At 44.2% G+C, this 27283-nt stretch overlaps 1 protein-coding gene across 3 annotated transcripts; it reads left to right on the top strand.

Moving 5' to 3' along the window:
- Positions 1-6178: 6178 nt before the first annotated feature.
- On the top strand, positions 6179-22502 carry LOC135897030 (B-cell receptor-associated protein 31). Of its 3 annotated transcripts, none has more exons than XM_065425596.2 (9): positions 6179-6336; positions 6909-7014; positions 7192-7292; positions 9080-9239; positions 10282-10396; positions 13500-13520; positions 17224-17323; positions 17452-17552; positions 21867-22502. In XM_065425596.2, the coding sequence occupies exons 2-9, from the start codon at positions 6923-6925 to the stop codon at positions 21906-21908; spliced, it is 732 nt and encodes a 243-aa protein (XP_065281668.1). In that variant the 5' UTR covers positions 6179-6336; positions 6909-6922; the 3' UTR covers positions 21909-22502. The 3 variants fall into 3 exon arrangements, with proteins under 3 accessions (XP_065281668.1, XP_065281666.1, XP_065281667.1); XM_065425594.1 differs by lacking the exon at positions 6179-6336 and adding an exon at positions 6420-6444; XM_065425595.1 differs by lacking the exons at positions 6179-6336; positions 13500-13520 and adding an exon at positions 6420-6444.
- The last annotated feature ends 4781 nt before the right edge of the window (positions 22503-27283 follow it).

Raw genomic sequence — 27283 nt, 5'->3', positions numbered from 1 at the left:
CGCGCTCCTCATAGGTTTGGCTCATAACACCACGCGGCAACCCTCCTGGACATCTATATAAGTACTCTCAAAACGAGAAAAGTTTTTGACTGTCGATATAATAATTTTGGGCAAACTGAAAGCACAGAATCGTTTACAGACGCTATCTCTTTACCAAATACGTATACAGTGAACGCCACTGCGCGCGGTCGCCGCGATGGAGTCTACCTAACCGGCTTCTTGTGTGAAATGTAGGTAAACGTTGAGAGTAAACTATGTGCAATACGTTCTTATAATGGGCTGTCTGTGTAACCAAATGGAGCATAACAGCATGAAGCTTCAATGCAGCGATCGCACAGGTTCGCAGCGACCGACTGCGCGTCTGCATGCATGTCCGCGCACAATGTTTTGCTTTCGCTGTGAGCGCGTTTTCGCACCATGTCGTGAGCTTTTAGGCCGCAGCATATGAGCATTTGACGGTACACTAGCAATCACTGTTGCGTGGACGCTATAAGAACTGTCCAAAAATAATTTCTTTATAGAGACTTCGACGCCTACGGCGACAGCAGTGTGATGTGCCGTCGCGACGATTCAATCTTTTTTTGTGTTCTAAATTTTTGGACATTTCAATATTATTTCTCAAGTTGCGTCGCACTTTATGTATATCGGTCTTCTCAGCGTGCGATTTCCCTCTGCTTCTTTTTCGTAATCAAGTGCATGAATTCATAACACAAGCATGACCATATGCCGTGCCTTAATTCTTTAACGGGCGTCGGGCTAAGATCTTACCGCTCCCTTTCCATTCCAGTGAACTTGCATTAGCTAGCATCAACATGTTCATAGACCAAACCGTCATGAAATTAGACGGGCAGCGGGCGCGGGCGAGCGTCTCAGTGCGCGTTTTCTGCTACCCACCGAACATCGCGCAGTCCCGGCGCCGTAGCAGAAATCCTCCTCGCGTCTGTGCTTGCTGCATACCCGAGTTGTAGCCAATGGTTGTCTGCAGGTTCTAAGTTTCGCGAGCCAAGCTTCACGCAGCTCCTTATCCTGCGGCTACGCGTGAATAAGGCTGACACCGGGCTCCGTTGCGTACGTCCGACATTACGGCACAGAGCAGTAGCCTACCATGCTGCACGCCTCAAAGGCAGCCACTACCTATTATAGTGATTTCAAATGTTGTCAAGCAGACACCCAAGGCGGGAAAGCCTCACCACTTAAGCAGAACCGCAGTGCAGTTGGGACTTTAAACTTTAGCTTTCAGCTGGCTTCGGCGCTTCCGAAGTAGCCGACGCTACCGCTGTGTCCACATGATGCCGACGTCACACCGACGGTGGCGCCAGCTTTTCCAATGGTGGAGCTCGCCCCCAATACAAAAGCCGTAAGGCTAAGGTTCCGGATTGAGAAATTGGAAGCACAGAACACCTATGCTGGAAGCCCCAATTACGCGAATAGCCTGCGCTGCGGGAGACGCGGAGATCGTCGTAGTCGTTTTCCAAGTCGGGGACATGTCCCATATTCCAGCGCGCTTTGGTGGTCACCAGCTTTGTGGCATTGTACAGCGACCTGTTCCTTTTGAATGGGCGTGCTCAGCAGCCACAGGTGATGTGTCGAACCGCCCCCTCCCCCTGAAATTTTCTGACTCCCCCTTCCCCTTTCCCACGGAACAGAAAGTTTGAGAAGGTGGGCTCCGAAAGCGCGAGATGGGCGAAAGGGACAGCTTGAATGTGAAAGCAAGGCGAGGGCTATAGTGGTGCTGTGTGTGTGTGTGGGGGGGGGGGAGGGGGGTCACGGGGCGATCCCCTTCCCCATGCACAGAACATTGCGGCCTCACACATGGCGCGCCACTCCGGATCGTGTTAACCGTAACTGCTAAGAGAGGATCAGCGCTGAAAATTCTACACGCATGTAAAGATGGGACGAGCACGTGCATAAAACTTGGGAGGCATTGTTGCTCCCCAACGGGCCTTCGTGTGCTCGAAGGGCTTCTCGTTTCTTGTACTTGACCGAATCGTCGACCACTTTACGCGGAAGAAAAGCATTCCGCAAATATTGGGGCTTGCTTCTCTAAGAAACAGATAATAAGCACCGCCCCCCCCCCTTCTTTTTCTTTCCTCTTTCTCTGACTTTGAATATGTTAATAAACTTGAGAAGAGCTTGCTGTTGGGCTAGTTTGTACACGCTGTTAAGAATGAAAACAGCGCAAAAGAAAGGGGGGCAGGGCGGACAAGAAAGAAAGACCTACAGAACACTGATTTGGACTGCCGGCCGGGCCACAACAGGTGGGAGGGCAGGTAGGTGAGTGCCCTCGAAGTCTATGTAGAAACAGAAATATAGGAATGTCTTAGAGGCCGCCGCTCCATTCAACAACCCGGTGAATGTCGAAGAGTGCGACAGTGACTAACGAAAAAGAATTTTGAGAAGGGAAGGGGAATGGGGTGGTGGGTATACTAGGATGGGAGGGGGGGGGGGGGGGGGGGGGGCTCATAGAAGGTGCCAAGGACGAAGTTGACGGATAATTATGGACATAGGAAGAGCAGTGGATCACCAACCCCGTCGTAACACGTGCTGCTTAACTGGTGCGGAGAGAGTTTTCAGAATAGACGGGTGCCAGGAGACACGACGCATTCTAATATCTCGGAGCTACTGGCCCTTATTTTACTGCGAACTACGGATGCCGCAATTTTCCCAAAGGCTTCTAAACAGGAAGCTGCCCTGCCGTGGACTGTCTGCCTCATAAATTCCCGAGTGTGATCAAACAACAATATGAGTCGCATGATGACTACAATACCATGATCGCAAGTTACTTCCAAACATCTCTTCAGACAAGTCGGACAGCAGGTCACCGAAAGGGAGTGAAAATTGCGTCATATCGAAGTTCATAGCGCAAAGCTTCGTTTCTGTATTTTTAAATCTAGAATAATATGGCAGCATTCCCACAACACCGAAATCGCGATTGAGTGAGAGGCGACTTACAAAATAGTACCCGCCCTCTTCCGTAAGTAACCGTGGCCGTACCACTCACTAGAAGACCTGGCAACGGTTATCTCCATTATTACCCAGGCTGCAACAAGTCTGGCCTGCAAACAAGCGCTGTCCTGGCTTTGTTCGGCCCCTTCTTTGGCGCTGTTCGTTTTTCCAAGTTTCCAAGGGGCGGGAGTCCAAGCTTGGACTCCCGCCCCTTTTCAGAAGAAAAGCTTTTGGGCGCGTGGAGGAGTGTTGACTGTGCCCAACGTGCCATAAAAGCACTTTTGAACTTTTGAAGTGAGACTGGTTTAGACGATCGCCTCTAGAAGCTGTGAGACGTGTAGTCAGTGCGAAATGTGTTTGCGCAAAAACTTTTTGTGGCAAGATTACTTTTGTATGGACAAGATTACTCTTAGTGTATTGCGTCTCCAGTGCGCATCCGCATATTGGACAACGTGTATATAGTATCTCATTGTACCATATCATAATCATCCGCCACCTACCTTTCCCTGTATTTCCCACTTCCCCATTCCCCAGTGAGGAGTAGCAGGCTAGAGACACGCTCTCCAGGCCGACCTCTCCTCCTTTCTCTCCAATAAAATCTACTCCTCCTCCTCCAAGTCACGCAAAAGCTAGATCATCGACATACATTATATGAATGCGTCAATTCGTACACGAATTGCCTACCCAACGAGGAAAAGTGTCCGTCACGTGGGGCGAATCGCTATAAAGAAAATAATGCATAAAACAACAGTTTCTATAAAGGCTTTGTTGAAAGGTTTTGCGACCTCTAGCCATCTCTAGAACCACATGTAGAGCCGACGTGGTGCATCGCAGGCACCCGAAAAATTCAGATTTTGCGAAAATATAATGCCAAACACGCCACGTTTCGGTGGTCGCGGGATGCGACTTCCATTGAAGCGTTCTTTCACCGAGCAAAACGCCACCGATCTATATGAGGGCTCATGCGCTCCACGTCGCGCAACACAGAAAGATAAGCAGTCAACGACTTCATAAGAATGATAAGGAGTGATGAGGGGTTATATCGGTCTCATCACGGTTGATAATGGTTCGACGTGGATAGATGAGATGCTGAAGGGCTTATACTGATCGGATTAATTATGATAATGGTAATAAGCTCTGGTAACGGTTGATTAGGTTCGGATCAAATCCGGTAAGGTTGATAAGGACCGATAAGAGTTGATAAGGGTCGGATCATGTCCGATAAGGGTGATAAGGATTGGATCGCGCCCGATAATGTTGATAACAAAAGATACTGGTCGGTTCAAGTTTCATAACGCTGATAATGACACCGGGCGGCATGGATATGAGCAAGCGGCACAATGATTACGCATAGTTAGACAACTCCGAGAAGCGTTTCTGCATGTATTTTCTTTTTGTCACCATTTTTGAAAATAGCATAATGATAGTATAATGCGAAGTGGCTATATAGTGATAGTGAAGTGATAGCTCGATGCGAAGTGGAGGACTCTGGCCTTAGCAATGAAAAGCTTATGTCATAAGTTAAGCAAGTTTCGGCAATGCAAAAACGTGCATCCTCCTTGTTAAAGCGTTCTTGTCCGGCGAGTTCTAGCAGTTTGTCTTCGCGCGATGTACGACCTTCACACACACACACACACACACACACACACACACACACACACACACACACACACACACACACACACACACACACACATATATATATATATATATATATATATATATATATATATATATATATATATAGAGAGAGAGAGAGAGAGAGAGAGAGAGAGAGAGATGAAGGAGGGGGAAGAGTGGTAGCTGTCGGCGGAGAACGCCCAGCGAAATAAATTTCTGGCTACACCACGGTGTGGTGTCTCACCATACCCACGGCTGTTGACCCTTGCGAGGTATGCGAGCTAGGGGAGCTGACAACCTAAGCGGTGCGCGCATCGAATCGAGAGCTATGCAGAGACAGGTAGTTATTTCTTGGAATATCAGTCGGGCGTAGCAGGCCGGACCACAGAGCACCTACGGCTGGACAGGCGCGAAGGTGCAAGCAGTGCAAGGTTGTTGCGTTCAGGCACTGGGGCGTTTGTGGATGAATGCTATGAGCGTCCCCTTTGAAACGGGGCGGTGCGTAGCGCCGCCAAGTTCTTGTTCTTTCTTTGCTCTATGTCTATCTTTTTTTCCCTTCTCTTTTTAAGAGAGGCGGCCCATGTCCCTACCGAGACATGTAGGCACCTCAGTTCTGACAAGGGACGCTGTCAAGAAAGCATTAGCGTTCAAAATAATAATAATAATAATAATAATAATAATAATAATAATGCATAAAGAATGCAGTGCATTGGCGACTTATCGTTCGATGACTATGCGCTGAATCATTATGTATTCTTACGAACTTTCAAATTCCATTTTGCTTCCTTCGATCTATTTTCTTGTTTTATGCATTCATTCTTCATTCAGTGTGTACAAGGTTGACTACCCTATTACACATTGCATTATTTGATCTATTATCTATTTATTATTTTCCTTTATGTCAATTGGCTTTCAAGTGAAAACTTTTCGTCCGTAGGAAATCCAGATCATGTTCAAATATCCGTGCACAGTGTTGGAGACAAACAGAACATCCGCCGTGTCGAACTTTAGATGTATCCTATCAATCATGCCGGGCTGCTCATGTAGTACTTTGCATATTTTCTGACACCCTTTACTTTGAAAACTGTCCGCCACTTGCGCCTGCCGGAAGGCCTAGATGCATGAAGAATACATCTGATCCTGCTGTGTGTGTGGGCGTTCTATCCCATATATGTTCCAAAGCGTCTGCTGCGAGAGTAACATCACTCTTACCTGTTCTCACCCTACTGTTAACGGTTTAAAGTGTCGATGCTTCAGAAAGACGCTAAAATATTTTTTTGCTCACCACAAAATACTTTTCCTACCTTTTCGATTCAGATCCGGATTATCCACATTCATATTTACCGCGAAAACAAGTAGCCCATTCAACTTCAGGACGGCCTTTGATTATAACATTTTTATTGTAACTAAAGAGTACGCCAGTAAGCAGTTACAGTCGGCAGCGTATATTTAAAAAATCAAACTTCCATGCTCATCATAATAATTTTAGTTGAAAACAACGTTTCACAGACGCTAGTTAATTTATTATTTAATTATAAGCGACACAATACGACTCTAGCGATTGCGAGCTGAGTGCGTCATATGCTTCAGGACACTTCTCGGTTGTTCAAGCCCTCCTGAATGTTGGGTTACCTGTTTTGGACCGGCGGAAGAGTGTGACGGAAGCTTTGGCTGCTTTGGCCCATTAGGCTACTTTGGTTCTCGTCGGGAGGTGAAGTCGGAGCAAGCGTGAATCATTCGTTTGCTGTCTTTCGTACACGTAGGGACAACGTGAGTTCCTTCACTTTTCTCCACTTTGCGTCTTATGTAATGACGCGTTCACATTTGTGTCCTCGTACTGTTGCTGTCGCTACCGACCGTCCATTGCTATGCGCATTGGTGATTGTTTGTTTTGAAGATTCCTGATTACTGTAATCACTGCACATTTGCGTCATATGCTTGCTGGCATAATGTCGATAAAACGTATACGCAGAAACCAGCAGAAGCTGACGGTCCCTTGCTTTTGGACTTTTTTTTTTCCCCCGCTGCGTCTTTTTCCCCGTTCCGAGTACCTGGTGCACCCGGTCACGTTCGGTCATGAAAAATTTCCTTTTAGCCGTTTTATTTCGATGGCAGTGCCACTTTCGCAACTCCAAGTCTCCGCCGAGGCGTTTCAACTGAGATAAAAGCCTTTAAATGCGGTGTAATTGGTTGATTATTGCTTATCGTTTACTTCTGTGTGGGTGGGTGCGGCTGCGATCCTTGTGTTACGCAGTGCTACATATGCCGGGCGTTTCGCTGAACGCTAAGATTGCGGAAAGGAGTTCAGGGTGAATTTTAAACCATTTATTTTTTCCTTCCAGTGCACAAAAGAACAATGAGTTTCCAGTGGACAATCGTAGCGGCCTTCCTCTACGCAGAAATTGCCATCGTTTTACTTCTCATGATCCCGTTCATCTCGCCTAGAACGTGAGTTGCGCTCTGCTTGCGTTGCCCTTGCTTGGCCTGCCCCGTAATGCATGCCGATGTTTTTTTCTTCTTTGCTCTGCTCAAGTTCAACGTCCTGACGGGTTGCGTTTTGCGCAACCTCTGATTTACTCCTGTGCCGGTTGCATTTTCTTTAATTGCTCTTTTCTTGGTCTCAAGATGGAACAAGTTGTTCAAGTCGCGGTTCCTCAAAACCCTCGGTTCCCAAGCAGACATCTACTTCACAGTTATGATCGTAGTCCTCGTCCTGTTCTTCTTCGGTGAGTGTGTGTTGTGGAATCTTGTGTGACCATGTTAAAAGTAACGTTGTTAAACTCGTACATCAATGGGCGAGATGGCGGGTTTTACGTTGCAAGGAGTTAATTAAACAAACTCCCGCACTTTGGATTGGCCGAAATTATCGCATACTTGAAACATTGGCATACAGCGACACATCTCGGATTGCATGCTCCTATCATGATTTTGTCTTTGGTGCAAGTATTGTCAATATTGCAACACCTCTGCATTTTCTAATGACTTGCACAAAAGTAAAAAAATAAAAATTTGGTAGTCGCAAACAAAGCTTGTTGCATGTTATTGCAGAAATGGTTACATTCAAAATAGTATTTTCTGTGACGGCTATAGTTCTCGCTTGTCAATCGCATACCCGGCCGTTGTCACGTAATGACCTAGTAACAATTCTGCAAACCTTTGTATCGTCACTGTGTAAGCTACTTAATTAGCTGTTAATGGCAATGGGGTTGCACTGCTAAGCACGAGGTCATGGGATCAAATCCCAGCCCCGGCGGCCACATTTCAGTAGGGGCGAAATGCAAAAGCGCCCATGCATTGGGGCCACATGGAGTCCCCCACTTCGGTATACCTCATAATCAAATCGTGATTTTGGCATGTAAAACCCCAGAATTCATTCATTCACTTAAGTAGCTGTGCTGGAGCTCACAATGTCAGTTATGAATTAAAACCAAATGCCCCTTGAAGCTCTGATGCTGCTTCAACCAGGGCTGACAGTCATTCTGGAAAATAGCAAGGAGCTACTATTGAGCATAGAAACTATGCATTTCAGCATAATGCCAGTCTCGAAAATATAGTACAGGAATTGTGTGAGGGTTTGCATTTGCAATGCTTCCTGCCATTGAATGAATCCTAACCTTTAAGAGGAAGTTTAGCTCAGGGCCAATTCAGATTTTCCCATTCAAATACATGTTAAAATGTATAAATGCTTTTGTGAGGCAACCAAAATTTGTTCAGTTAATTTCTTGAACCAATTTGAATGAAATTGTTGCATTTGAGTAAATAACTTGAATTCTAATGGCTCTAGGAAATAAAATTTTCATTTAGGGCCTTGAATTGTTTATAAAAATTGCCAAAAACTGGCAAGCTTAAAATAATAGAGCAAAATGTGTACGAGTCCATAAATCTGCACCAAAAACCGTTCTGTAAACTGCATCTGTTAGAGCACCTCAAACGGACAAATCCTGTGTATAAAGTTGTAGCTTATGTGAAATTGTGACAATGTTTACGAGGGTGTTGCAAAAGTCCTACTTGCAAGTTAGTGCTGTGTTTCAGAGTGGTGTATAATACAGTGATCTTGCCCGCTTTAGATGTGCAGTTTCCAGAATTGTGATATCAGCACTTACTACAACAAAGTTGTAAGCTTGGTACTTCGGTTTTGTTTCGATGTTGCATTTTTCACCAATTTACGTAAAAGAAAATGATGGCCTAAATATAGCATGAAATTTCGCATGATCCGGCACTGGACGCGCTGGCATCTACGGGCGAGAGCTTTACTTGTACAGTGTCAGGCATGCCGTTTCGCTCGTAGACGTGAACATTTCATGTGGTTTCCTGCGGAATCTCCTGATAGGGTACCTCTCTTGCAAACTTGTAGCAGTTAGCTGAATTCCCTGCATACCTGTAAGCATCACAAGTATGTTTCTGATGCAGCTAGAACATGTTATTGTAGGCTCTCTGTGCTCAACTCATGCTGCAAACATTGTCCCAAATCTTTAAGATCGTGTAGACATTTCAGGGCCACTTTCTGTTGTAGATTCCGTCCGGGAGATGCGCAAGTACGGCGCCCACCGCGAAGAGGCGCAGTCGGAGTACCACCACCACGGAAACCTCGACGTGGAGATGCAGCAGAGCATGAAAATGTTTCGAGCCCAGCGAAACTTCTACATTGCTGGCTTCGCCCTCTTCCTGTGGCTGTGAGTTGCCTCACTTGTTGTTCGGACTGCAGCTCTCTTCTGCTGCAACTGTGATGCTATTGTCAGTGCTCTTCGCTATGCCGCTGGTGCCGTTGGACATAGCTGGCATGTAATACGCGTTTTGAGGGCTTGTGTAGCACAGTTCACCTTGATATTAGTCGGCTTCCTTGCTCCCTCATCCTTTACAGGTTGATTGTAATTTCATTAACCACTGAAAAAAATTAGCCGTGTCATCTGTTTTCAGAGAGACACCAGTTCTGAAAGTGCGCAGCTCATTTATATATGCTGCTCCGTTTTATTGGAGAGGGCGGCAGATATTTATACAGGCATACAGACATTGTCACTGTAGACATTCTCCGAGGCAGTGCGTTTGCATGCGTGCAGCCATGAGCACCCCTCCGCCCTCAATATGCGGAGCACTTGCATTGTTTGCTTGCTGAACTTAAGGTCACGGGTTCAACTCCCTTCTGCCATGGCTGCACTTTGATGAGGGCGGGATGTGAGAGGTATACTAATTCAGATGCATGGGTACATTCTGTGTGTGTGTGTGTGTGCTGCTAGCGTTAAATGAAAGCTCCCATTGGTAAACAGTCATTTATCAATGCGTAATGTGAAGTTGCCATGCCTAAAAATTTCAGGCAATGTAAGTTAATCCGGACTTGCCTAACATGTCATCGCTCAAGATAGCTTGCTTTTGGGCTAATTAGTACGCGATACTTAGAACTAAAATGGCACAAGCTAGCGGGACAAGGCAAAGAGGCACAGTGCTGTGTCGGTCTCGCTTGCTTGTCTCGTTAGTTTGCACCGTCTTCATTCTAAATATTCCAAATCTGACTTCGGGGCGTAAAACACCACATTATTAGTCGAGCGCTAGCACTGCCCCCCATTCAACCATCATTATATTACTATATAAGTATGTATTATGTATATCGTGGCATCATGCTGACAGGAGAAGCATGCAATAATGTTAGCAAAACATGTTTAAAAGGTACTTCTCCAGTCCTGCCTGTACTCTGCTGAATATGACCTACTTGTCCTCCAGGGTAATCCGTAGGCTGGTGACACTGATCAGTGCCCAGGCTGTACTCTTGGCTGTCAACGAAGCATCCATGAAGCAGGCGCAGTCTGCCACTGAAGCTGCCCAGAACCTTCTCAAGGTTTGTTGCTTGATTCTGATGTATGTTTGCGTGAGTACAAAGGCAACATAAAATGTTGCGATAAACTTGCCTTGACTGTTGCATAAGCTCCACAAAGGGATTTTTTTTTCCCCCGAGTACAATTTCTTTCAGACCCTTGATCATAGTCGGCAACCTTAAAGAAAGCCACAGGAAACCTGGACAATATTCCTTCAAGAATCATGTTGCTTAAAGCAGCCTAATTTGTTGAGACCACCCCATTTCTCCTGGAAAAAAAAAGTTATTGCACTCATTCCTGTGAAAACCTCAAAACATTGATGTCACAGTTTTTAATTACAATGTGGCTCATATACTGCCTGTTGTTAGGTGTCTTCTATTATATGGTTGGATGGCAGTATAATACTTTTGACATTTATTTCTCATGAAAGATTAGCGTTAGCATGCAGCATTTTTGTCTCTGAGAGTGTGTTAAGCAGTACGTTACATGCATTGGATATACACTGCAGTCGTCATGATGACGTGACTATGGTTTTTTGCTTCGGAGCACAAGGTGATGGGTTTGGTCCTTAGTCATGGCAGCCGCCGCAAAGCTTTCAGGTCAAGATTCAGCCGTCTGAATATTTTCCAGTTTGGTTCAGGTTCAGCTCCCGAGCAAAATCATAAGTTATAGATTGAGTAGAACTGGAAAAGGTTTAGGAAACATTTTTCAGCCTCACCCGCAAATTTATTTGAGCAACAGGTAGGTTTATTTCTACTCTTATATGACATAGACCGATGTACTTCTGCTGTCTTCATTATTGCGCACCCACTGGAATACACTACGACTGTGAGCTCGCAGACGTACTGCGATTTGTTTTCCCAAGGCCCACAGTGCCCAATGCATCTAGAACACATTCCATTGTTACACCTGTAAGCTGCCGTACATTTCTGTGCAGCTTACCCGTTGAGGTTGTGGGACTGGTGAGGGAATAATATGTTAGAATTTGGTAACAACACAGGTATGTGTACCAGGTGGTGCCTTTACAAGGATGTTTCATTCTGTACAGCCGGAAGCCAAAGTCTTAACAGTGCAACCATGCAAGTTCCATTATTTCAAATTGCATTAGTGTTTGAATTAAAGTGCCCGTCATGTTATGAGCTTTCCACCAGTTTGCAGTTTGCTGTATAGTTGATGGAAATTATTTTATGGCCATGTACACTTCAACCTGCCTTGGTTGCATTAAAATTTACGAAATGAGTGTTTTAAAACTTGAGGGGAAGTTATTTGAGTCTTGCCTCTTAGCATGGCAGTCATTTTTTGATAATGGGAGGCCTTGAGCCTTTGTCCAGCGTTTCCTGTCTGACGTGCCTTTGCAGAGGGTCCATAGCAATGTTGCCAATTTTTTTTAGTGTGTCGCTAAAGTGAGACAAAAAAGTCCCTAAATTTTGCTCCAAAGTCGCTAAATTTTCACTAGAACACTTGAGCGAATGCTAACGTAGATGTTTTGGTACACTATAGTATAGGCTAGCATGGCATAAATTATGCACTGACATGTTCCATATTTATCTGATGTCCGTGCAGGCGAGGAATAAGTAGTGAATTTACCCACAGAATGTAGAAGACTTTTGCTTTACTGATATACTTACATAACAATGGATGACGGCAGCAAAAATTCTGTGTTTGCCTTCAGATTGCGAGGTTACAAATGCAGCATGATTACAATGAACACGAGTCACCCGATTTTTCCAGTACAAAAAGGCTCTTTGTCTACATTAACCCTGCTAATTTTTGTAACAGACGCTTAACCACATTTTAATACTGGTGATAACAATTATGTGACATATATACAGGTCAAGCACTGTGCTTTCACCCTTTGATGTAGAAAAAGGCTTCATGCGATATTGATTTGTCCAATAGCAATGAGAAAAAGAAGCAGTCTATTCAGACTAGCATGAACGAGCTGAGCCGTTCCGATACCTATGTCTTTCTACAGTCAGATCTGTCTTATTGTTCACCTATTGCATTCTAAATCTCCCCATAAAATTTATTGCAATAGGTTTTGCCAAACTTATTTAGTGTTGCGCTTGCAAATGTTCCCCATTCGAACATATTTAGCTAATGTGCCTAACCTGCAGTGTCGTTTGACCCCTCAAACTGTTTATAAGGAACATTAAAAAAAAAAGGAACATTCATCTGGCCAGTACAGCGTGAATCCTGTTAAGGCCACTGTGCTGTGAAGCACAGTGCAGAGCCCATACATTGTATAGCCAATTTCGGCTGCTTACATGTAGCTCATAAATAATAAAGTCCATTTTCTAGAAAATTATTTTCGAAACTTCCCTAATTTTAAGGTCACTTAAATGTCACTGATTGCTCTGACACACTGATAAAAACAGTTTTCTCACTTAATACTAGAAAAATTGGTCGTTAGACATTAAAGTCGCTAGATCTATAGAAAAATTGCTACAGCAACACGGATACACAGGGCCTTATGAACTGTTTGTCAAACCGATTTGGAACGATTCGTCCAATAAGTTCCGGTTTGAGCTTAGTCCCAAGATGGCGGGAAAATAACGGTTCGGTTCAGTTCCTATTCAGCCGAAAATAATGGTTCAGTTCCAGTTTGGTTCAACAGCCTGCTGGGATTTAGGCACACATTAAAGGACCACAGACAGTGGGAATTAATCCAGAGCCACCGACTGTGGCTTGTGTCGTGGACTGTGGGGTGCTTTGAAATAGAAAATCCTACAATGTAATTCGTTTTTCCATTTCTTTATGGCATTTTCTTTCTTCTCCTTTTTTTTTAAAGCTCAAAACGCTGTATTGCAGTTAATTGCACGTTGTGGTACATATGACTCGTGTCTTCAAATGTCCTGTTTTGTGTGGCTTGATGTCAATAATACTTCTGTCATTTCTTTCTTGTGCAGAATTAACATTAACATGCAATGTCTTTGTCTCAAAAAGCTTGCTCAGCAGTGCATTACATGCCTTGGGTACATCTTGCAGGGACGATTTCATGTGCCAAATTATTCAATATTTAAAGAAAAACCATTGCTGAAAGCTCATGCAATTGTCTCTCTTTTAAACTTTTTAAAACTGCAATCGTGGCTCTATTGCTTGTGTCACGCCCTCTCTATTTTGCAGCTGCAAGCTCATGATGCAGCAGTAAGTAGACACAGTCCTGCTTATTTTGCTCTGTAGCTTGGCCACAGTGGCTGTAGCAATCTGCAGCTGGTGATGCAAGGTTGGGGATTTGATTCCCAGCTACAGTGGCTACATTTAAAGAGCGATAAGTGCACTGGCAGATCCAAAGGTTTTGTGCCAGTTGGTATCCAGTGAATGACAGCTAGCTCAGCTGTTGGTCCTTCGCAAACGTTTATGTTGTTTCTGGAAAGCTGCTCCGTCTTCCTGTGATCAGTGAAATTGTCTGTTTTTGCCAAGCAGACACATCAAGGAAGGCTTGTCAGCTAATCATTCATTACTGTGGGGTGCATTTTACAGTTTCTGAACAGATGGCTCCCCTTCTATATAGGGAGTTGCATGTGGCCCTGTCTCGTCACAAAAGTGGGGCATCTTCCCTTGCATATTGCAAGGAATTGTTCAAGGGAAGCATGTTATGCTTTACTTTCAGCAGGGGTGCAGAACTCCCCCTCATGCAAATCTCCCTTTGGATGCAGGAGTTCTGCATCTTGGAGATCAGACTTCGAGAGCTAAGGTGGCGGAGTAGCTGAATGTGTTAGCCCGGCTTTCTTTTAGCACAAAGCTGTGTTACTCAATGAGCCACGTGATATTGTTGACTGTTGGCTTGCAAATATTTTTAGACCAGTTCTCTCAAAAGTGTTCATCCGTGGAGCCCATGGACAGCCTGTGTGACCCTTTTGAGTGCTCGCCCTCAATATGCCACAAGATTTTTTTTTACGCTGCTGTACACGATGGGGCAGGTTCAAGACAAAAGTGAAATGCAGAAATCCTCATGTTCATGTACCGTGCTACAATTGCATGTAAAAAACTTGAGGTGGTAGAAATTAATCCACAGCCTCCAACTGCAGTGTCTCTTATAGTCTGTGAGTTGCTTCAGGACAAACACCAAGATTTGCAGTAGAACCTCGTTGATACTATCCTGTTTCGTACGATATCCCGGCGCCAACATTCATGGTAGAGCAGTAAAAGAATGACCCAATGCGGTTACACTTCTTTTTCACCGGTTAGTGCACTCCCGGAAAACACTGTTTTTAACGTTCATTATATCACCAAAATGTGAAAGTATGGTACATTTTCCAGCCACTAGATCCCACGTAAACAGAAAAGGTGCAAGGTAGACGCGCGATTCATAGTGGTAGGCGCATGCAATAGCGCCTTTCTCGCAGTACTCGGCCACTCGTGTCACGTAGAAATGATGCCACGCACTGCATTTCCTATTCGAGTACCAGCAAACCTCGCGGGTCATCGCATGTTGCCGTTCACAGCTGTCCCTGCCAACCTAATGCAATAAGCATTCTCACCTGTCTTTTTCGCAGTGTGTATGTTGTAGGAAGAGTACTGCATGCTGTTAATAGGCAATAACCCAAGCACGCCACCATTCCCTGATCAGAGAAAGAGAGAGACAGAGAGAGAGAAATTTATTTACAGAAAGGCGCAGAGAGGTCGGCCTGAGCTATAACTTGCTCTGGCCTGCTACTCTACACTGGGGAAAAGGGATGAGGAGAGAAAGGGCTGATGAATGATGATGGTATAAGGAAGAGATGCTTATATACAAATTCAGAGTTGTGGCATCTCTAAAGCCGTGTGTCCAGCCCAGTGGCTTGGAGAAAAGCTATAGTGGCACTTGTTACCCTGGCTGCGCTGTTTGCATTAGGCCAAGGACCTAAAAGAAACTCGTCTGATAGCGGTCTCTTATGGATCGTTGCATGGAAGAGACAAGTTGCAGTCGTTCTTGCGCGTACGCGGGACACAAACAAAATATATGTTCAAGTGTTTCTGGCACCTCACAGTATTCACAGTTTGGGCTAGTATCACTGGCACCTATCATACGTCTATAATGGTTGCTGACTGCGACACCTGATTTCCTGATTCAGGAAGTGCAAAGTGAGCGTCATGCTTCGCTCTGGCAGCATCATGGCATTGTATTCCAATGTTGCTCACCAGTTCAATTTTGTTTCGGTTTCCAATTGGCATCTTTAAATGATGTGCGATAAGTTGCGTCGCTTGGGGCCTGCGAGCTTGATGCGCATCAGCGTCCAGTGCCGCAACGATTCTCGTTGAGTGTGCACATAGAAATTTCCAGCCGAAATACTGTGCCTGAAGAAGCTACTGACCCAAACCAAATTCAAGGACCACCTGTGAGCATGCCGAAGCCGCAAGAACAATGCACGTCTCTTATTGCTTGGGCCCTGGGTCACCTCTTGGCAGTTGCGTCACCTCTTGAAGGAGGCGGGACATAGCGATGTCTGCTAGGTGTTAAAGTTGAGGGGGAACACCGCGGCTTGAGGGGAAGCTAATGCTTAACCACACTTACCTGTGTTATAGTGCGCCGACACAAAATTCTTGTGAGAAAGCATTCCTTGAGAAACACCCTCTGTGTCTAGGCGTACAACAAAAACCATTTTGGGACCCTTTAAGCCTTTTTAAGGTGCGGCACTCCCCTTCGACAGCACAGTTTATAGAACTGTAACCTTAACAGTAATTTTCACATGGCAGCTGGTGTCAATCTGTTGCCGGTGGTGGCGAGACCCCTTAGTGTGCTGGCGCGCTTAGGAAAAAAAAAAAAAGTTCCTGTTACTTAGTAATGTGAGAACAATAGCTTACTGGTTGCGAGCATCCTGCTAGTACATTTGTGTTACACTAATGAAAATAGTGCTGAACAGTCGTGTGCCAATTGTTTCGTAATGTTTGATTACACTGGCTTTGGTCATTCAGGTCACACTTACATTGATGTTCCCAAAAGTGTAATCAGTCAAGGATACAACCCCATGAGGTGTTGTGTGCCATGTACAGTTGGAGGTGAAAGTTTCAAAAAAAGAAGAAGTAAACATTTTCTACACAACCTGCACATGTTGGCTCAAGTCAAGTGGCACAACCTACGATTGCATGTTCGACCAATGCGGTGTATTGAAGCAATTCCACATTGCAGAGCTATGCTAGAAGAAATTTGAAGCTTTTGCTGACGCTGTGGTTTCCAAACTTTTGCTCATGAATGCGCACTCAGCGCACTGCATGACCTTAGACCTTAAAACTACTGCATTGTCTGTGCTTGGTTCTGGCCCTCAATAGTGAATAGAAAATTGCGCAGGTTGGGTTGTGTGATTTCTTGCCTGATGCGCGGTGGGCATCAAAAGTCTGCAGGATGCAGGTTCCACAGAAAGGACAAATTTGAGCCCAGTTTTGGCTTACAGTTAGTAAAACTGCGCAACACTATATTGGTTGTGTACTCTAGAACGTATAGATAGCATATCTGAACTCAAGCTCACCGCCTCATTAAACTTTTGATATAGACTGTACGCCAAAAAGAGGGGGTGGGTGCGTGCATGCACATGCAGTTTCTACTGATGGCTCTGTTGATTGCATGTCTGAAATGTGCGCTCACTGTGTTGAACGTTTTATTAAACTGCAGCAACAATTGTGGCCATCACTGTAAGTTTGTTGCAACCATATTACAGGCCTTGTAGGGCTATGGGTGGAGAAGACACTTTCGAGAGCAGTGCATGCAACGTTTCCACACTTTTAGGAATGTTAAATTTTGCCTTCCTTAATTTATTGAAAAAAAAAAGCCAATATCTGCATTAGTGCCTGATATATTTGTGGGAAACAGAGGGTTAATGCCATATCTTGTTTTGTTTTTTTAATCTTTCCTTGTACTTCTTCGTTGCAGAAGAGCGATAACGCGAAGCAGAATGAAGGCAACAGCAAGACTGAAACAATGGAGAGGGACATCAAAGAACTCAAGACCGAGCTGGAAAAGGCCCGCAAAGGTGACTTGTTGCGAACTTTCTTTTACCATCGTTTCAGCTGCTTCCGAGCTCATTGCTGCATGCCATCAGCGTGCATGGTGCAGCCTTTGCACGCTGAATGAAAACTGCCGTTGTTTTCGCTCCTGCAGAGGTGACCCACCTCACCAAAGACAGGGATGCCTTGAAGATGCAGGCAGAGAACTTGAGCAAGGAGTACGACCGGCTGTGCGAGGAACACTCCAAGGCAGCGGTATGATATTGTCACACTCGTTAACTGGGAGAAACGTGAAAAAAGCATGGTCGCAAAATACAGACGCCCGTTAGCGGCATGCCGGTGGTGACCAGCGGAACACTGTTTGGCCATCTACTGCACTGTCGCAGTTGCAAGTTTACTCCTAAATTTGAAGTTAGTGAAGCGCACTTGAAGGTCGAGGCGTGGCATATCACTAAAAGCGCATGCGTCAGTCATCCCTAGATTATCTTCCATAAAGAGTAATTGTCGTGCTTGAACTGATATCTGTGGCGGCGAACCGATACTTTTTGAGCAGCCGGTGACCATTGACCTTGTCATTACGAGGAGTCGTCAGTCTGTACGTGCAGCAGTATTTCACAAATTTCCTTAGTCCTAACATGTTGCGATTTACATCAAGATATGTGCAGTAGTTGTTTGGCTAACATGACTACCAATACAGATAGTGGTACTGTAGGGCGTACAGCAGAACTAGAACCACTACAAAAATGAAACCACCTTTATGAATGTGTAACAGATCAGAGAAAAGAAGAATGGGCAACCTAGCTGTCACACATTATAAACAGGAAATCTGGGCCCAAATTCGCAAAGCTTTTCATTCCCAAGTGTCGTTTGTCATTGGCTGGGTGCCTTCACTAATGATATGTCCGACATCACGATTGGTTAGCATCAGTATCATGAATAGCTCTAGCGCAAGAACATTTCTGTGAATATGAGCCCTTGTGTATTTAATGTTATTCACTAGAAAAAAGCAAAAGTTGTGATACTGGCTGTCCTGACTGGGGACCTTCACTCTAAAGTCAGGACTGTCCTGCTAAATATGGGATAGTTGGCAAACCAATGTGTACATGAGTGATGGGTTGTCTTGGCATGAGCATGCGAAGATGTGTTTTGTCTTACTTCTTTTATGCTGCTGTGCGATCATTCAGCTGGTAGTTGGCATTTAAGTTGTCCTATTCATTCCTCTCGTGTCAATATTTTGTGTGCCTGCCTTTTCACGCTATGAATCTATGCTGGGCTGTTCAGATTTGCCACTCTAAAGAAGTGTTGAAGAATCTGGAACTGAAGTGCTCGGTCTTGTTATTAGTAACAACCATGTGAAGCCAACAGTCAGTGAAGCCAAGGAAAATGTAGAGAAAGTTATCCATTTCTTAATTTGAAATGTAGATTTAACAAGGAACAGGGAAATGAGAGCAGAATAAAGGGGACAACTTGCTGCCTATGGGACCTGAATCTGCAAGCTCCGCACGGTGCGTGCGATGCTGTACCGAAATTGAGCTATGGCAGGGGCTGTCTCACTGCCCACTTTCTTCTGTATTCATGTATGTTCACTAAATCTAGCCCTGGGAGTGTTGTCCGGCGCTACTTAGAGCCACAGTGTGGCAAAAGTCTAGGATTATTAATAAATAGGGGAGACAATAGTTATTGCATACTGACCAAACTTCATAGCAGTGGCAGACATCGAAGCTTGCACTCTAATTGTCAATGTGATAATCAATGAAACGCCGCTGATTAAGTTATTAAATTAACAACTTTAAGGAACACATTATGGTAGCAGAATTTAAAGTAGAGGCTGGTGCCTCTACTGTGAGATAAAGCCATGCAGCTTGGCACTTTAGGCTATACATAGCAAGTGCTGCGATACTGAGTACTCATTTCTCGAAAATGCTGCTCCGCGCATAGCTTCTAGCAAAAATTTGTGCATTGAGTACTGGTTAATTCTATTCTGCAATTGCAATATGCCCCCAAAGGTTGCTAATTAAAAATGAATCGTATCTCTCTCAAAATCTAATCATACTGGCAATTACCGTTGAAATTCTGATGTCCACCACTGCTGTGAAGCTTGATCAGTGCTAAAGGTTATCATTTTGTCTCCCTTGTATTTTAGAACTAAAGACAGTCGTCGCAGAGAAACATATAAACAGGGACACATGTAAACAGGTTGTGCCAAAAAAAAAGAAAAACTTGACCTTTCAATAATCCAATGCTTCTCAGTTTCCAAAGCAGGATAGGGCACTTATCCCCCTAAAGTGAAAAATCTAGTCTTTCGGCTTTGATGCAGCGTCTATATGAAGGCGCTTGTGTGGAGGAGTGTTTTCAAAGCAGCCCCTGATTGCAGGAATTTTAGAGGACCATTGCTAAAGTGCACTGTACAGGATGTTTCAGCTAACGTGTCTGCGTTACAAGAATGCAACCAACTTAGTATTGTTCACTGCCCTCTTGAGCAACTCGGAGTATTTTTACTACGAGTTTAGGCTATTAATTAACAGTAAGTGTTTCTCAAACTGTGGGTCATTACCCCGAAATGGGTCTTTTTTCTGGCCTTCATGCAAGGTTGAATTTCATGTATTTCAATGTTTGTATATTCTGCTTGCCAGAACGGAGAAATTTTCATTCTTTGTGCCCATACTCTTTCAACGCCGTTTTTTTTAAAAGAGGAATATAAGTGTAATAAAAACCATTTCCTGAAATGGTTTTTATTATGCACAGTGTAATATTAGCTTTGGCCACAAGATGTACGTTGAAACGGCAAGACAAATGGCGATCTAAACCTTCTGTCACTACAAGGAAAATGTCCCCGAGCAGGGCCTCTGAACTGCGGCCAGTTTCTTCTCACCAAAACTGTAGAATTAGGGTTCAGCAGATACGATTGTATCCAGTAAGCGAATACTACATCCTCCTTTTCAAAATAAGTGATTTAATCAATTATAGTTAAAAAAAACACTAACAAGTACTTTTGGTAGCTCTGTCTGCTGTGGTTAATGTCTTTTAATTCAAACAAAATCTAAATGTTTGAGAAACAGTGTTGTAGAGCCTATTGATGAACATCCAAATCATTCTTTTCCGTCCTGATGGCGTCTGTTTTTAATTTTTCCAAGCTGCAAAGAAATTGGGCGAGATATGAGAAAGTGGCACATGACTAGACATTTGAACACAGCGACATTAGTGCCCTCAAACATGCCACAAACAGGTGATCGATGCTGCATGCTTACCGAAGGCATAAATATGCCATGAGCAATGGAGATGCATCGAATACAATGGTCTTGGCTTCCGCTTTTGCTGAGATATCTTAATCTATTGAAGCTATGAAGCAAATCGAGCCATGAGAAATGTGATAACTCATGGCGATTTTCAAAGCCCTGTGAGCATTTTTGCCGCTGAACGACGGTGTAAAGGGCAAGGGGGTCTTGGCGTCTGACATAGGTGTATCGGAGACGACAGGTATGGCTATCGGCTATCGGCTATAATTTTTGCTTGCAGCCTATTCAGGCCTTGGGTTTGTGCTTAGCATCGATCATTCTTTCGTAGAATGCTCCAGTGCACTAATGTCGCTGCACACACCTAGTTCTACCTAGTATGCCTAGTTGCACATTGCTGCTTAGTCATGTGGTACTTTTTCAAATCTCGCATGCTTTCTTTGCAGCCCAGCAGCTATCACAGCAGCTATCATGGAAAAAAATTATTCAGATATTTGTCAGTAGGCTCTAAACCTCTCGATTGGAGATTTCTGTTTAAGTCAATACTACAATGATAAGTTGATGATTTGATAAGTGATAGTTAATTACCTAAGCTGATAGTAATGAGTACTCAGTTGCTCAAGAGGTTGCATGTATGAAGTTGGTTGCATTTTTGTAATGCACATGTGAGATTTTTAAAGCTTGGCGTGAGTTAGCTGTAACGCCCTGTAATTGCTGTATAGTACTTGCATCTATAATCCACACCCTTGGGAACTAAATTATATATGTTTATTTGGCACAAATATCTGCATGCTATTTTAAAATCTATATAGAAAAGCAACATTGCACCATTACTGGCGCTAGGCAAAGCTCCTGAGACAGTTTTCTTTTTTTTATCTTCCATCACCATTGCCTTCGTATCCTCGCTGTACTGAAAGCCACGATCTCAACCAATGTTTTTGTTTAGCTAGCATTGAGGCTAATAAACATTAACTTTTCCATTGTATACATACACACATTTTCCCCCTGTGTGTATGAAGGTTGAGAAAGCTTTTTAATCAAGTGTTGGTTTAATCTGATGCATGAAGGTGTAAATAAGTTGTGCGACTCCACACAGCATAGAATGAAGAACACAAACTGGTATATATACCGAATCTTCAGATTTCGCCTTGAAGGAATAGGACACTGAGCCCTCTTTTGTGCAACCTTTTCATCCTGGTTCCAGTCCAATTTGAGCTATCAGTTATATGCTATGCAGTCAGAGTGGCATTTTTTTTTTCTTTTGTACTGCTCCTTCAAGGCATTTTGTCTGACTTCCCTTTGTCAAACATGTGTACATTTTTTCCCATGTTCTTAGGTTGGAGGTGGTGGTGACCAGGGAGGCAAGAAGGATAACTAGGAATTTTGCAATTCATCCTCTGAGCCAGTGAGACTGCCGTTTGGGTGAAGACTGCACAAGCACCTTTGTATTTTTTTCTTGAACCGCAACCATGCGTCTCAGAGAGAGACGAAGCATGTTGCAAAGTGAACATTGAAGCGTGGGTGTATGCGTTATTGATGTGATATTTTAACAGCTAAAATCGTGTGTTGAATGCGGGGGTTTGGTTTTTTCCGTGGCTGTTTGCACATCACATTTCACTGCTCTTACAGGAAGTGTGCATTTAGTTGAAATGTGCCTTGTAAAATATAGTGTTTGTGTCTTCTCCCTACTGTTCCGATACTGTCCTTTTACTATTTGCTGTTTAGGGACAAAAGCACATATTTTTCAGTTCTCGGTCGCTAAAACCATCAGGTCCGCACAATGCTTGGCAAATTGTTTAAAGAACTACTTATGCAATGTTGCTCCAATGCTAAAGCAACTGCAGACCTTCCTGTTCAGTTATTTATATATGCGCTAAACAATAAGCATGCACACAGAAATGTGATTTACTCTTTTGTTTTATGAATGCTCTTGCCTTGAATGTAATGAAATAAAATCTCCGGTGTACCTGTCTTCTCGGTGTAATGTTATTCCCAAGCACCTCATTAGTTTCTCAAGATGGAGGCACACTTTAGTTTGAAGGAAGATCCCTCGATCGACGAGCTGCTGCTCGCTTTGCAAAGCCATGCTGTCCTTTGATCCGAGGCCACTGCGATTTGATTCGTCATTCGAAATTATTTCAGCTTCTGCCTTCGTAGCTGAAACTCTGAGGGAAAAATGTGGCATTGCTTTCATTCTACACTGCAACCTGAGAACAAAGGTGAGAAAGGAGAGGCTTTCAAGAGGTGTTCCAACTGGCACCCCACCAAGTTGTACTATAACTGTTTCATACTTGGCAGGCAACGCTGTGAAGCTATGCTAGTGTGGTCATGAAGTCTCGCTCCACGTCTTCTACAGTGTAGGTGCAACTTGTGGACAAAAGGTATTGTCAAATCACGTGTTCGTGTACTTTTGTGCTTTTTGTATGCGACTTACTACCTGCTGTGGTCATGCAGTGGTGCTGCACTGCTATGGCCGAGGCATCGAATCCCGGCCGCAGTGCGCACATTTCGATAAGAGTGAAACAGAGACACGTCTACAGTGCATTGGGTGCACGTGAAAGCACCCCAGGCGGTCGAAATTAATCTGGAGACCCCCCTTAGTCTTGCCCCGTAATCACATCGCGGTTTTAGTACGTAAAAGCCCAGAATTTAATTTTTTGCATGTGGCTAACTATGTTTCAGTCGCAAGTGCGTACAGTCAACTATGGTTGCTGATCGCAGAAATGTCGCTGCACGTTCGGTGCTGAATAGGTTCAGGTCTGCGACGCCCTCCATGCAATAATTGTCGTATCTTGCGACACGAGACCATGTCGAATCAAACTATACGACTCCTACCTGTACCTTTTCTTCATATGTGACGGACTATTTTTGGACAACAGTTTGAGCAGCGAGAGAAGTCTCTAGCTTTTGTGGTGTTGCCTGCTACGTATGACACAGTAGTCTGTTACAACTTTTTGGTTCTTTGCCAGTACACACAAGTAAGGCATCGTGGGCAGTGGTGGTGTGTGCATCAGTGAATGTAGCTACCACCCTCAGTTTTGTCGCTTTGTTGTCTCGCAAACAAGCCCTCAATAGCATCAGTTGGAACACGTATTGTATAGGCTTCGTCACAACACCATTCACCTCTTCCAGAGCTCTTCAAACTACCAGGACAGTGTTTGTATGTCCTTTTGTTTATTTTCACTGCTATTCTATTCTTCATTGTTCATTTTTCTCCAATTCTTTCTTTCTTTCTTTTTTCTTTCTTTTTTTCTTTTCTTTTCTTTTAGTTGCCAAACATTACAGCTGTGTAGTTTATGCCATTTTCAAACTTGCTGTTCACTGTTAAATTGGTAAAATTCCCGTCGACACAGAAAAGAGCCGGGCGCAAGAGCAAGCATTCTTTAAATTTTAGAAGAGTTAAGTGCTGGGCTAGTTGATCTTGCATACTGAAAAGATTTTGCGCCAAACAACAACACACACAAGAAAGACGACGCGCCCGTGGTGTCGTCTTTCTTGTGTGTGTTGTTTTTTGGCGCAAAATCTTTTCAGTATGCATTCTTTAAATGTTTGCCGTAGATGTTTACCCTGAATGCACGCCTTGTGAACAGAATTTATTCAGGCGAAAGCCTATGTCTCATCAGTCGGCCTTCAAAGTCCAGCGAAAATGCATTGACGACGCGAAAGGTACAAAAAGGTTGCGAGCCCTCAAGCTTTGGTGGGGGTTGAATCCACGGCCTCTGGTGTTAATGAAGGCGAAGTTAAGATAGAGTTAAGGCACCCAAACCCACGGCCTTTGGTGGTTTTTAAGGTGAAGTTTATTAAGACTCTTGAACCCACGACCCTTAACCCACCACCTTTGCTGGTAATTAAGATGAAGTTAAGGCACTCGAGCCCACAACCTTTAGAATTAAGAGGAATGACAGCTTATTCTCATTCAGTAATTAAGGGAATTGAGGGGGGTCTGTCTTTAAAGGGACTGACAACAGATTTTTAAGGCCTTAGTTTTTTATGACGACACTCGAAGCCCTCCCTCAGTAGTGTTTACACCTGCAGCAGTTTCTTCCAAAAGTGCATGGATATGTTGTAAGCAGAATTTTTCAATCCGGGCAAGCTGTCAAAAATCTCCCTCCTCCAGCAATTTTGAGAAGTGGGAGCGATGTCCATAGCCCACCTCGCAAATTGTGAAAGCTGCACATCGTTGTACTTTCACAGGAGTGAGTATAACTGCAGTGAACAACCTACATTGTGACCTTTGCAAGCACTTTTGAAAATAAAAAGCTGGTACAATAAGTTCGCATTGTGGTACTGTCAGGATTGGGGGCTCAATCCCATCGCTCGTGATCCGTTGTCAAGATTGGAGTCCGGCATGAATTCGAAGGTAGCTGGCCCATGCCGTCGTCCAACTTATCCACGCTGAGGACGTTGATGAAGGGAAGAACTGCTTCTCATCGAGAACGAGGAATATGGGTTTATTTACAATATTTAAATCAGTCCAACATGACTGCTTGAGAAAAAGAGTGTCAGTCGAACATGACTGCACGAGAGAAGTGTCAGTCCAACATGACTGCTCAAGAGAAGTGTGTCCAACATTCGCACCACAGCAGTTCTTAAACACTCGGTCCTCCTGCGATACAAGGTGACGCGAATGTTCGTTTACTCATTGTCAACTTGCCGCCGCCCCGCAGAACAGTTTACGCACACATAGGCACACACATTCTGATGTCCGGCGCCGACATCAGAGGGGCGCCGTTCCGGGAAGTTCGGAGCCATGGTGGGTAGCTTGTTGTCCTGCGTCCCAGAAGGTGCGTGGGAAGCAACAAAAAACGGCTTTCCTGCGGCAGCTCGTTCACGCGTAGCAGATCAGGTCCGCGCTGGAGAGCTCGGGCACAATAGTTCGCCCGCCGAACTCGTTCCGTCACAACGGCGATGGGGCTGGAGGATGGCGGCGGTGTCAGCACAAAGCCCGCTTCATCAAACGCATCCTAGCTGAAGCGACGGAGAGTGGGGGATGCGTGTCTTGTTCCCCGGTCGTAACTGGGTGGCAATCTTGCATTGCAGCTCGCCATTCTTAACAGTACAGACCTTTCTTATAAAGTTTTTATAAAGTTTTTTTCACTGCTTTCACCAGAGCTTGCTTACTTTTTGGTTCTAGTTCATTAATCAGCCTAACGGGAACCTGGTCTAGCCCCGTGGCTGTGCGCTTGGGAATTTTCTCTTCGGCTTTTTTCCAGTTGAAAGTTGTCAGCACCAGCTCCTTTGCCACCTGCGTCTCTTTCATGCTCATTTTTTCTTCAAATACCTCATCATTGCCTTGGAGAGATTCGGCTGTTATTTTTTGGATGTAATTTATTGCCGCTTCTCTTTCCAGTCTGTTTTCATCTTCGTCTAGGATACGTTGTCGACTTCCTGCCTAATAAATTTATGTGGTTCCAAAATATTCTAGGTGCGGCCTTTTTCTCATGCATTTCTGACAACCAATGTTCACTTTCACATTTTAATTTTGCTTGCACCAGTATTTGAACCAGTCTTTTTCTTAAGGTATATTCCCCATTTACTGGTTACTTCAACCTGCGGCAACTGCGCCTTCTTTGCCTGCCTGTGCTGTCGGGATGCTCTGTCGTTCGGCGATCACTTCTCGTATCTCCCTGTTCCACCAGCTTTTCGGTTTCTTTTTTCCTTTCCAATGAACATGTTCTTTCTTTTTCCGCATTTCTGTCGTTATTACACTTAACTCACTATATTCCCACTCTTTATTAGGCCATTTGCAAAGTCCTTCAACTCTAGTGACTATATTTGTTATTTGTTCAGTGTTCAAATTTGGACTGGCCATTTTGCACTCCTTGCTCTCTCTCCCAACTATATATATCCCATTTTCAAGATGATGCGTTTATGGTCACTCCCTATACTGCTATATCCTTCCTCATCAATGACCATTTCTCTCAACTTATCATGAATTCCTTCCGTCATCAGACAGTACTCGATGGTTGATTGTCGGTTTCCCATTTCCCGCGTGATCTGCCCTTCACACTTCGGCCCTGTATTCACGATAACGAGGTTATGTTGCTCACAAAGGTCTAGCATTGACTTCCCGTTGTTGTCGGTATAGCCTTCCAAATCCTGCATGTGGGCATTCATGTCACCCAATAGGATAATTTCAGCACCATTCCCGAAACCCTTAATATCGGCGGTTATGCATTCCAGTGACCCTTCATTCTTCTCTGTGCAATTATTTCTGGTCCACAAATACGCAACGCCCAGCCAAGTTTTTTTGCCACTCATTGTACCTGAAAACTACAGGGTGGCAGTGCCACCTACCTTGCTCTTTTTCAGCTTGCCAAGCCTCATGCACAATGGAGCAGCCATTTTCTTCTACTGAACATCTCGTGCACCTTATTTGAAAAACGCTATTAGCAGTTCCTTTGCACCTGACCCTATTTGAACACACTTGTACTACAGCTAGCCTCTGTGGCAAAATGTGACATTGCCATTTCAATGGGAACAGTTCAACAACCCCTTGATGTGCCAAACCTGTCAGTTAGAAAGCTTAGTTGCACCATGTGTTGCATCTTCAGAATTGCAAAACAGCTGGAGAACAAATGACAAATTTGTCACAAGTTTTTGTCACGTTTACATAATGTGGACTCTGGGCAAGAGAGTTTTCTGCAAGAATGAGAGAATTATTTCATGTCTACAATACCCGGGAAAGTATCCATCCAGCCAGTTGAAAAATATGCCACTTGTAATATATTGTGAAAAACAAAGTGAACTCTC

This window comes from Dermacentor albipictus, chromosome 5 (assembly GCF_038994185.2).
Source record: "Dermacentor albipictus isolate Rhodes 1998 colony chromosome 5, USDA_Dalb.pri_finalv2, whole genome shotgun sequence".
Classification (NCBI taxonomy): domain Eukaryota; kingdom Metazoa; phylum Arthropoda; class Arachnida; order Ixodida; family Ixodidae; genus Dermacentor; species Dermacentor albipictus.
This window is presented reverse-complemented; position numbering and strand designations above follow the sequence as displayed.

What these genes read in the sequence shown, in the direction of transcription:
- LOC135897030 (XM_065425594.1), top strand. An exon ending in CCGTTCATCTCGCCTAGAAC is followed by an intron (nt 7,015 to 7,191) that starts GTGAGTTGCGCT and finishes CTTGGTCTCAAG; the next exon opens with ATGGAACAAGTTGTTCAAGT. An exon ending in TGCAAGCTCATGATGCAGCA is followed by an intron (nt 13,521 to 17,223) that starts GTAAGTAGACAC and finishes TCTTCGTTGCAG; the next exon opens with AAGAGCGATAACGCGAAGCA.